The sequence below is a fragment of the Phodopus roborovskii genome, unplaced genomic scaffold (genome assembly GCF_943737965.1).
Source record: "Phodopus roborovskii unplaced genomic scaffold, PHOROB, whole genome shotgun sequence".
NCBI lineage: Eukaryota > Metazoa > Chordata > Mammalia > Rodentia > Cricetidae > Phodopus > Phodopus roborovskii.
In genome coordinates this window covers 20,512,501-20,524,682 of record NW_026126549.1, presented here as the reverse complement: position 1 = coordinate 20,524,682, position 12,182 = coordinate 20,512,501, and the positions used below count along the sequence as shown (strand labels likewise).

Sequence of the window (12,182 nt, the reverse complement as noted above, 5' to 3'; positions counted from 1 at the left end):
AGGGGCACCAAGTTGCTCTTGGCTCCCTCTAAGGTCAGCTCTGCTGCCTTCCAGCATGCACTGTTCTTAGCTGACCCTCAAAGAGGTCATAGACCTTCATAGAACCAGCTGGCATGTGGCTCCATTCCTCTTGCTTCCCATGGAAAATTCTATTACCTTATCAGATCCTTAGTATGCCTAAGAGTGATGGGCAACTTAGCAACTATCTCATAGATGAGAACTGAGGTGCAGAAGAAGGAAGGACTACTATATAGTGAGACAATGCAATGAGCCATCCTGAGCCCTTGATTTCTAGCTCAGAGACCCTCTAACTATATGAGTTAGGGATAGAAGCATAAAATGACACTGTAGTATCTCTATCTCTAATGCCTGGGACACAGCTACTCAGACAATGACCACTGGGCTGTTGCCAGCCTACAAACTAGTTGCTACTGAAACAGACACTTAGCTGCACTTACTAAGAAGCATCAATTCCACACTTGTATCTCTCCCTCAGCTACTAGACTTTGTTTTGTTTGCAAAAATAGTGTGATTAGCTGAAGCCTGGAGTCTGGATAATTTGTTTGGTGTGTGTGTGTGTGTGCGCGCGCGCACACACACACACACACACAGATTTGTACTGGCAGGTGTGTGAATCTCTGTGGGTGTGAGAAGACCATCAGAGGGTGTTCAGTGTCTTCCCCCACCACTTTCCACCTTATATGCCTTTGAGGCATAGTAGTCCTGCCATCAAACCCATTCCCTCTGCCTATCTCCCCATCATGGCCGCATAAGAAGTAACCACTGAGCCATCTCTCCAGCCCAGTGTGTGTGTGTGTGTGTGTGTGTGTGTGTGTGTGTGTGTAGGTAGGTAGGTAGGTAGGTATGTGGGTGGGTATGTGTGTGTAGACTCCTGTGCACACATCATAGCAAAGGTGGGGAGACCAGAGGACAACTTATAGCCTCTGATTCTTTTTTCCCATGATGCAGGACCCAGGGATCAAACTCAGGTAGCTCATCAATCTTCATGACATGTACCATTACCTGCTGAGCCATCTTATCAGCTCTGCTGGTTAGGTTTCATGTAGTCCTTTCTAGCCAGCCTCAAACTTGATATGAAGCCAAGGTTAACCTTAACCTTAAGCCTCTGATCTTCTTGTCTTGACTTCCCAATTGCTAGAATTCCAGGCATGCACCATCACCTGGCTCAGGAGTCTAGATCTTAAAGAGAAGCTACAGAAGGCTTGTCACTCTTCACCAGTCAAAGAAATGGGGCTACAGACAAAGAACTCTGCCAAGCTCAGAGGGCATGGGAGTTCTCCAGCCTACAAACTTCATTCTTGTCTCAATATCTGCTGCAGCAACAAAAATCTTATTGATACACCATCCTACCTATGACTTAAAACTCTACCTATGGTTTAAAAAATTATTGCTACCCTATCCTACCTAGGATTTTCAGTTGCAGGTAGACAGTTAGTAGGATGTCTCTAGGACCAAAATTCACATATTCTCTGACTGAGCATTTCCATGTGTGGCAATGCATCCTATAGATTTGTTCTCAAGGATGCCTGTCACATTCACAAAGCTCAGTCACTTCCCTTTAAAAGGCCTTGCAACAACTCCAAACCTATTCCATGAGAAAGTTATGTCAGAAGTGTAGATTGACATGCCTATGTCCTTCTGTGACATCAGAATTTATTGAATAACAACAATGTCAGTTTCAATGGCTTAAATCCACCAATTGCTATTGATTTCACTTGGCATTTGTGGCTTTTGGCAGTCCCAGGGTTTTTTCAATCCAATCTTAAATACAAATATTAACTCTCATCAGTACCTATTGATCTGTGGCTCATACACAAGGGGGTCTCATGAACGGGATGGTCTGACAAAGGATTGGGGAATGCTGCAGTACCCAGAATTAGGTGCCCCTTATTTTCTATGATCCAACTACAGAGTTGCATCATTCATTCATTCATTCATTCATTCATTCATTAGTTTCATGTGTCCAGTGGGCTCACAGGTCTGTTTAAAAATATATATATATGTATATATATAAATTTTGTTTTGGTTTTGGCTTTTTGAGACAGAGTCTCACTGTTATAGACTTGGATACCCTGAAACTCACTATGTAGACCAGGTTGGTCCTCTGCCTCTGCCTGAGTGTTGGAATCAAAGACATGTGTGGCCTGGGCTCTGATATAGTTTTGATGCATATCTCCATATGTTCCTTGTTTAATATGATACATTCAGAGGGAGTCATCAGCCTGCCTTGTGGTTGGTACTGGACAGATGGTGGCTGTTTACTTGCATAAATGACAGACCAAGTCATTCTTACTCAGCACTTGCACTCAAAGTGGAACCTAGTGCTGTTTTATAACAAGGAATCACTCAGGGCAAGGCACAGTTTGAAGGTACTATTCTCTACAACATAGAAGAACTTTGAGCAGACCACACCTGACAATTATCATTGGGAGAGTGATTAAACAAATACAGCACATATCTCCTCCATGCACAGTGGGTTACGGCCCCACAAACCCATTGTAAGTTGAAATACTGCATGTCAATACAGTAATCCTAACATTTTTCAGAAGCTGAAGTAAGGACTGTGAGTTACATGCCCACCTGAGCTATACTAAGAAACTCTGGATCAGCTAACTGTAGTGGTCACACCTGTAATCCCAACAATGAGGAAACAGAGACAAGAGGGTCATTACAAGTTTGAGGCCAGCCTGGGCTACATAGTAAGTTCTGGGCTATCCTGGGCTATAGAGTAAGACACAATGGAATATTGCTCATCTGTAAAAAAGAATGACATCATGAAATTTGCAAGTGTAGGGATGGAAATAGAAAAAAAAATCATTCTGAGTAAGGTAACCCAGACCCAGAAAGACAAACACAGTAGTACTCACTCATAAGTGAATATTGAACGTAAAGCAAAGGATAACCAGGCTACAATCCACAACCCCAGAAAACCTAGGTAAAAATGGAGACCTATGAAGGACACACATGGAGGGCTTCAGGAAGAGAAAATAATTAAGATCTCCCCGGTAAACTGTGAGGGAGGTAGAATGGAGGGGATGGGGAATGGGAACACAAGGGATTCAGAAGGCTGAGTTTGGGGAGGGATGGAGAGGGAGAGCAATGAAAGAGATATCTTGATAGAGGGAGCCATTATGAGGTTAGGGAGAAACTTGGTGCTAGAGAAATTCCCAGGAATCCACAGGATGACCCCAGCTAAGACTCATAGCAACAGCAGAGAGAGTGCCTGAATGGTCCTTCCCCTTTAATCAGATTAGTGTCTGCCCTAATTGTCATCATAGACCCTTCTAGTAACTGATGGAAGCAGATGCAATGACCCACAGCACTGGGCTGAGCTCCCGGAGTTCAGTTGAAGAGAGACAGGAGGGATCATATGAACAAGGGGAGTAATGAAGATCGTGATGGGGAAAACCACAGAGACAACTGACCTGAGTTAGTGGGAGCTCACAGACTCTGGATGGACAGCTAGGGAACCTGCGTGGGACCAAGCTAGGTCCTCTGACATGGGTGACAGTTATGTGGCTTGATATGTTGTATGTGTGTGGGGGGGGAGCCTAGCAATGGGACCAGGACCTATTCGAGATGCATGAACTGGCTTTTTGGAGCCCATTCCCTATGGAATGCCATGCTCAGACTTAATTCAGTGGGGAGGGGCTTGGTCCTGCTTCAACTTGGTATGCCAGACTATGCTGACTCCCCAAGGAAGGCCTTACTCCCTCTGAGGAGTGGATGGGGTGATGGGAAGGCTAGAGAGATGGGAGTAGGAAGGAGGGAGGGAGGAGAAACTGGGGTTGGTATATACAATGAAAACAACTTTTAAATAAATAAATGAAAAAGACAAGAGAAGAAAAGTTGCTCAGACATCCCAGCTGAGCAACACAGGCTGTTGTAGAGCCTAGGGGTGAGCATGTGGCCACCACTGCTGTGAGCATAGCTGACAGTATAGGGCCATGTGAAGTTGCCATGGGACACTTCTGAAAAGTTCCTATCATGTCTAACAGGTTTGGTTAGCATGTTGGGTTTTTATTTTTTCTTTCTCCTGAAGCCTACTGGTGAATCAATTTGCTTCCAGGAAAAAAAGCAGCAAAATAGAATCAGTGTGTTAGGCAAAACACGGCTTTTTCTACACACTGCAGCTGTTGTATGCCCCTCAAATCCACAGTCATGACTCACAGGTCCTGGAAAACCAAGCCAGAGCCATCAAGGGTACTTTTGTTACCTTCTGCTGAACAGCAGACACCATGACACCAGGGTCTTTGAAAGAGCCACCGGCACAGTGGTAGCCAAGTAATGGGGCCTGGGAATATGGAAGTTTGAAGACAAACAGGGTGTTTTGCTTTTTTCCATGAGGCTTAATTAGCCTGTACAACTTTTTCATACTTTAAACACACACATGCCATTTTACTTTCTAAAGGAGATGAAACAAAATATAGTTGGCTGTCAGAGGGCATTGGACCTGGGGTTGAGGGAACAGTGGGTTAAAGTTAAACACTGTAACTATAAAGTGCATTTGAATTCGGCCAATAAAGCATGAGTCATATAAGAAGGCAAAGGGACCGTGAGAAGGCATGTTGTGATGACAGCCATCAGAGAGAAAAGCATCCTGGCTTTCAATTTGTACAGATAGTCTGGCCTTTCTGATATTAATCTCCTCAACTGTCCAATGGGAAAATAAAAGTAACATTAAAAAGAATAAATGACAGCCAAGCCTGCTGGTGCAAGTTCGAAATTCCAGCTACTTGGAAGTCTGAAGCAAGAGGACTGCGGGTTCAAGTAGCTCCTAAGATAAAAGGGTGAGTTCAAGGCCAGCGTATGCAATCTGTCTCAAAATAAAGGCAATATTTTTAAAAATACAAAAGGGCCAAGGAAGCGGTAAAACATTTGCCTTGTAGTATGCATGGGTTCAAGCCACATGACCACAGAAACAAAACAGTTCAGGTACAATGACTGGCAGACAGTGAGATGCAACCGGCCAGCTCTGGTTTTATACTACAGTGCCTGCCGCACGACACTAGTGACCTAAGTCCCAAGGACAGACTGGCCTGCCCAAGCAAGACAGAATATGAAGGGGGCTTCTCTGGAAATGACCCAAGCCCTCATGATTAGCTGGTGTCAGCACTCAGGTGTCTCCCCATTGCACCCACATTCATTAAAGAAAAAGGTTTTGAGCGGGTTGCAGTGTCCCATATCTTTCATCATAACACTCAGGAGGCAGAGAGACAGACAGATCTCTGCAAGCTCAAGGTCAACCTGGTCCTCACAGAGAGTTCCAGGACGTTCAGAGTTACATAAAGAGACCCTGTCTCAAAAAAAAACAGTTTTATTACTACTTACTTATGGTGTGAGTGTGTGTGTGTGTGTGTGTGTGTGTGTGTGTGTGTGTGTGTGTGTGTGTGTGTAGAGAACATCAGAGGACAACCTGATGGAGGTATATTCTCTCCTTCCACTGAATGAGTAGTGGAGATAAAACTCTAGTCATCAGGGCTTGGCCGCAGGCATCTTTTCCCACTAACCCATCTCACTAGCCCCTCACCTTCCTTCTTTATGTAGTCAAGGGTGGCCAATCCTGTAATTGTGTCTGGACCCAAATCTCATCTGTGTGTGTTTCCTCTAGGTTTGGCTTTGGTGGTGAGCAGGCTCAAGGACAATATACTGTGAATGGTCTCTGTGAAATAAGATGTATCTGTGTTTTGTTCCCTGGAAAATTTTTTTCTCCTCTGTGGCCCAGGGATGAACAACACTCAACATATCCAGAGTTTTATAGATTTCTAGAATCTCTCCAGGCTCTATTTACAACCCTTCAGTGTATCTTTGACTCCAAAATAGTGCTTGCCTGGGTCCTGGATGGTTTCACCCAAGTGTTGTTTATTCATTTCTTCTCTGGTATGAGTTTTAAGCTGCAGGCTTCAGCACATAACTTGGTTGTTTGAATTATTCTCTAATATGGGATATATCAACCAACTCTAACACTCCTTGTTATGACTTCTGCTCCAGCATGTCAGATTCAATAGGTCCAGTTAAAATGGGACCAACTGCATTCACTTTTTCCCCAGAAATAAACTGATGCTCACCAATTGTGTTTACCCTCTCTCTCTGTCTGTCTGTCTGTCTCTCTCTCTATCTATCTATCTCTTTCTGTCTCTCTCCCTCTCTCTCTCTCTCTCTCTCATACTAGGGTTTGAACCTAGGACCTCACACATGCTATCTAAATATTCTATACCTCCAGCCCTTGTTTTTCTTTGTAGCCCAGATAGCCTTGAACTTATGATCCTCTTGCCTCAGCCTCTTATGTAGATACCTAAGATTACAGATCTAAGCCATCAGGCTTAGCTTGCATTGCTATTTTGTTTTTGTTTGTTTTGAGACAGGGTCTCTCAGTATAGTTTAGGCTGGCCTAGAATTCACTATGTAACTCAGGGTGGACTTGATCTTGCAGTGATCCTCCTGTCTCAGCCTCCACTTTGCTGGGATTATAGGAATGAGCCTGGTTTTCATTGTTGTAGTTTGTTTCCCATTCTTTTTCTTTCTTTTTTTTAATATTTATTTTTTTTTTATTTGATGTGCACTGGTGTTTTGCCTGTATGTGAAGGTGTTGGCTCCCCTGGCATTGAATTTAGACAGTTGTGAGCTGTCTTATGGGTGCTGGGAATTGAATCTGGGTCTTCTGGAGGAGCAGTCAGTGCTCTTAACCCCTCCCTGAGCCATCTCTCCAGCCCATTGTTTCCCACAGTATTTGTCAAGGCTATTCTTTGGGATATCTGTGGGTTTGGGCAGGGCTTCTCTTACGTTTCTTTGTAGTGTTCCAGAAGGTACACACTGCCCACTTAGTCGCCACCTGAGAGGGCCGCTACAGCGAACTAACCAGTCACACAAACAGCAGCACACTAATGAATCAGAAATTCAGTCGGTCTGGACTTTCTTTTCCCTTCCCTCTTTGGAGCAAGGCAGCATTCGCAGGTCATAGCCCCAATCAAATCTATCCTGTGGGGTTGCAAGGTCCCATCTAACTGACCTCCATCTTCTTTTAAAAAATATTTTAAAATTCATTTTTATTTTGTGTGCATCGACATTTCTGTCATGGGTGTCAGGTCCCCTGGAACTGGAATTACAGTTGTAAACTGCCATGTGGGTGCTGGGAATTAAACCCAAGTCTTCCAGTATTGGGAAATGAACCTGAGCCTTCTGGAAGAGCAGTCAGTGCTCCTAATCACTGAGCCATCTTTCCAGCTCCCACCCTTCAATCTTTTCAAAAGAAGCTGAGAACCCCTCATGAGAAATTTTGACTATCATTTTAAACCAGTTCAGTTTTCTGTAAGCACAAGCAAACAAGAACTTAAATACAGGCAGCTAGCAAGTGTATCAAGTAGTTGGAACTGGGCTCTGGCTACCAATTTGAACATTCTGGATTAGACCTGAAACCTCTTTCTAGTTCCAAACTGGTTCTTCCTTCCTGCTGGGAAGATACCTGAGCCAGCAGTGTGACATCTCTGAACTCATTCTTATCTGCAGAATTTGTTTATCAATTTCTGCCCCACCTGCTTGTCTAGGTCCCTTGGAAACTCCTGCAAGGTATTACTTAAACGTTTGCAAGTGACAGAGTTGGAAAGTTGTGAAGAATTACCATAACACAAGCGAGACAGCCTAATATAGTGACGATAAATACAGATGATAAATAAATATCCTTCAGCAGACTCTGCCAAGCCTTGCATATGGAAAAGATAACAAAACAACTTACCCTTCCATCTGGAGTTCTGGGACCCGAGTAGGCTGGAGCCTCACCCATCAGAACTGGCCAAACATCAAAAAATTCCTAAGAGCAAAAAAGTAATAAGTATATACTTTTAAAGAGAAATCCAGCCTATATGAGTTGCTTAACACGGAAGTTTGAAGGCAGAAAGATCACTGAAAACTGAGCTTGACTGGAAGGGCAAAGTCAGAGAATAATCATACTTGCTAAACATAGAAAAACAGGCTCTGTCTAATTAGCCAAAATATGGGTGATGAGTTGGGGTGTCCCCAGTGTTGTAGGATACTAACTAGGTAAATAAGGTCTTGGGGCTGAGGGAATGGCTCAGTAGGTAAAAGTGCTTGCCCTGCAATGTGAGGATGTGAGTTTGAACCCTTAGATCCCAGGTAAAGCAGGGCACAGGAGCACATGTCTGTAATGTCAATGCTCTCGAGGCAAACTGGGAGGTGGAGGCAGAAGGATTTCCAGAAGCTCTCCAGCCTGTCTCATGCAATGGCAAACAGTAAGAGACCTCATCTCAGTCAACCTGGCAGGAGAGGACTACACCCAAAAATGTCATCTGCCTCCACATATGGTGGCATGTGCACACACCCCCATACATACAGAGAAACATACACAGACACAGACACAGACAGACAGACAGACACACACACACACACTTTTTTTTTTTTAAAGTAGGTCTTTATGGAAAACAATCCGGCATCCAGAGGAGACACAATAGAGCAATGAGGCCACAACCAAATAATCGTGTTGCAAATGTGTCTGCGCCAGTCGGAAAGGCATCATGACATAAGCAGTGGAAGAAACATGAGGTCTCAAAATACATCACATAACACCACTATCAACTCCAGAAACACAGCTTTAAACTGTTAAAGCGTTGTGAAAAAAATAGGAAAGACTTTAAAAGCTATTAACCGCAATAAGCAGGGCACGCACCTGAGCCTGACTTTGTAACCAGGCTCCTGAACTCCAACACATGTCCCTCGGTAACAAACAAAGGCTGGGGCTGGAAGTGGGATGGTAACAAACAAAGGCTGGGGCTGGAAGTGGGATGGAGCTCAGAAGTAAAGCATTTGATTAGCATGTTCAAGGCCCTGGACTCCATCCCCAGCTCTGGTGACTAAAATTAAAATTTAGTCAGTCACAGTCAACTGATTAGATCACACCTAAATCAGACAAATGTGTGACTGTAGCCAATTAAGTTGTTTGTGTACTTTATTCCGTTAACCCTAGAAGAGCTCACTGCCCATGTAGAGCAGTGCTCTTGACGGCTTCCTGTCTGGGTGATGAATCATCCCTTACTGAACTTATTTTATCTTAAGCCTTTCTTTTTTTCATGGCCCAGAGGAAGATAGATAAAAGATGGTTGGGGATGGGACTCAGCTGATAGAATGCTTGCCTAGAGGCCTAAAGCGCTGGCTTTGAACCCCAGCACTGAATAACATGAGTGTAGATGCACTTGCCTGGAATCCCAGCCCTTAATTGGAGAGATGGAAGATCAGGGGTTCAATATTATCCTTGGCTACATAGCAAGTTCAAGATTGGCCAAGAATCCAAGAGACCTTGTCTCAAGAAAGGAAGGCAGAAAGAGGAAGAAGAAGAAAGAAGCAGAAAGAAGGCTTTTCAAAGGAGGAGACCCCACGAGGGCTGCCCAGGCTCCCTCCTGTGGCTTCTCTGCTGCTGGTCTTTGCCTATGGAGATATAAAGGTTGTGTCAGGTCAAAGTCTCTGCCTGCAGAGAAGGTCTTCCTGGTCCAGCGCTCCCTCTGATCACTGAGCTGTTAATACTTGGGGACAAACAGTGATCTGTTAGCCCTGCATTGCTGTGTGTAGATGCCACCCTCTCTGCCTTGTTCCTTTTAGCATACTTATCCTGATGGTTTGTTTATGCTAATGTCACCCAGAGGACAAACAGAAGGGAGTTCACATGAAGTTCAGACTCTGCACCCTTGACCTTTTGTCTAGCTGGACTCTTTTTTCTAGATTTCTGACAACAGAGAGAAATTCTGGTCAGGGAGAGAATGTGAACTGGGCATCTACTAGAGGCCCAAGTTTTGTTTGTCTTGTTTGCCACTTGTTTATGATACATACAGCACAGTTCAGGGCCTAGAATGGGGTAGGGGGGAGGGGTTGAGATCCCCTTGCCATGCCTTCATCTCCAAAAACAATTACATTATGGTTCATAGAGCAGCAAAATCAGAGTTATGAAGTAGCAAAGAAAGAATTTTATGGTTGGGTCACCACAACATGAGGAAATATATTAAAGGGCCACAGCATTAGGAAGGTGAAGAATCACTGCTTTAGAAGAACTTCATGATTCCTGTAGAAGACAAGCAAGAACTTAGTTTCTGCTGGGCATGGCAGATAGAGAAAAAGAAATACTCAATTTAAAGTCCCTAAGGATGAAAGGGTGGAAAATACAGGGAGAGTGTACAAGAAATATAAGACACAGTGAAGAACTCTTAACATAAAACACCAAACCTAGAGATCTTTCCACAAGTGAATATCAAGATGTTGTCCATACATACGGAAATTCAGGCATAGTATTCCTGAATACTATGTGGGATAGTAGAGAAATAAATCAATGCAACAGAACAGCGATTCCAGAAACTGACCCAAGGAAAGATGGGCTTTCCAATGGGATTGTGAGAAAAGGTGGACTTTTCCATAGAACAGTGGGGGAAGGGTGAGTCTTCCAGATGAGATAATTGGCTGATTGGGTATCCACATGGAATAGTAATATTTATCTTGTATCATCATAGTATACATTAAAATTTTTTGGTATAGGTAGAGCTACATGTAATATCCATAAAAATAAAACTTACATGTTTGGCATAAGCAAATACCCTTTTGATCTTGGAAGCTAGGAAAAGACTTCTTAAACAGGTCACAAAAGTCACTAGCCACAAGAAAAACTGGCTTCTTAGATTACACTATGACTCCGATTTATATCCCTCGATGGAAGGACCGAACTGATTTCCAAAAGTTGTCCTCTGACCTCTGCACCTGTGCTATGTATGGCACGCCCCTTTTACATCAGGTCCGGGGGTCAAACTCAGGTCCTTACAGTTTCGAGGCAAGCACATAACTGACCAAGCTGCCCCCCCACCACTGCTTATGTAAAACCCTTTTCACAGATACCCAGTTTCACTCAGGCTGTGTTCTGTGCTAGTTGAATTCTTGACTAGACTTCATTTACTCACCATGTGTCTCTTGGAAAGGCCTGTCCTTGAAGTTTTCTTACCTTCTGTTTGGTCATGTCTAAGAGGCCTACGGAGTATCTGTCACAGTTAAGGAAAGCACGGACTGTGTACAGGGCTTTGTGGAACTGTCTCTCTATATCCGTGAGCTCTTCAAAGACTTTGCTTCCAGACCACAGCAATATCTGAAGACATTTGAAAAAAAATAATCAGAGTAGAAGTTTCTTAGATAGAAAAATACCAATTCCACAAAGTTTTCTAGTTTATTCAATTTAACTCTCACAATAACCTAGAGAAACAGGCTCATTCACCCCATATTATAGGTGGGAAAACTGAGGCATTGGGTCCAACTCTTTCCATTTTTTAAATCTCATTTGTTATTAATAAAATACATTAAGCACAGGTTTTAAGGATGTAGGTCAGTAATACAGGTCTTGAGTTTAATCCCTACCACTGCAAAAATCATACAATAAAATAATAATAAGCAGTTGAGTATAAGAACCCTACATAGGTTATCTTACTTATTTTGATAACATCCTTTTGAGAATGATGTATAATTATCCCTGAGTTTTGTTTTGTTTTGTTTGCTTGTTTTGACAGGGTCTTGTGTAGCCTAGTCTGGCCTCAAATTGGCTATGTCATGGAGGCTGACCTTGAACTTCTGATCTTCCTGCCTCCACCTCCTGATTGCTAGGATGGCAAGGATACACCACCATGCTCATCTTACATAGTCATGTTATCAGAGAGGCTTAGCACCTCGCTTAAGGTCTGGCAGCTTGTTAGTGCGCAAGCATTCAAATCCACGTATAACCACTCCAAGATACAACTTTATGAGCATTCATCACCTCCTGATACAGGGCACTTCCCACCAGTTGCCCTGACCACGTTAACACTTCAGTAGAAGGGCATGCTCAGGTCACTCACCTGGCCACGCCGAGTCTCACAGTTGTGCAGGTAACTCAAGTGGAATACCTTCATGATCAGATTCACAAAGTTGAGGTACTTGAGAAGAATCTACAAATTTAAAAAGCATATGAGTCCAAACTCTGGCTACTTCTACCACCAGCAAATGTCTGACTAAAACCTGCACAGAGGCAATTTGCACAGATAAGCCATGAATGGCTCTGTGAATGGAAACTTGCCATGCTTGTTGATTTATTAATGAGATTGTATTAATAGACATAGCTAGTATTTATTGAACTTGGTGTCCCAGTGGTA

At 43.4% G+C, this 12,182-nt stretch overlaps 1 protein-coding gene across 1 annotated transcript in view; it reads right to left on the bottom strand.

Moving 5' to 3' along the window:
* Pde6a (phosphodiesterase 6A) overlaps window positions 1–12,182 on the bottom strand; it is a 64,940-nt gene that overhangs the window by 42,663 nt on the left and 10,095 nt on the right. Inside the window, exons 3-5 of the mRNA XM_051201025.1 lie at window positions 11,889–11,978; window positions 11,009–11,149; window positions 7,754–7,828 (exon numbers count right to left, since the gene is read on the bottom strand). Of these exons, the coding sequence (XP_051056982.1) occupies window positions 7,754–7,828; window positions 11,009–11,149; window positions 11,889–11,978 (306 nt within the window). The remainder of the gene's footprint in view (window positions 1–7,753; window positions 7,829–11,008; window positions 11,150–11,888; window positions 11,979–12,182) is intronic.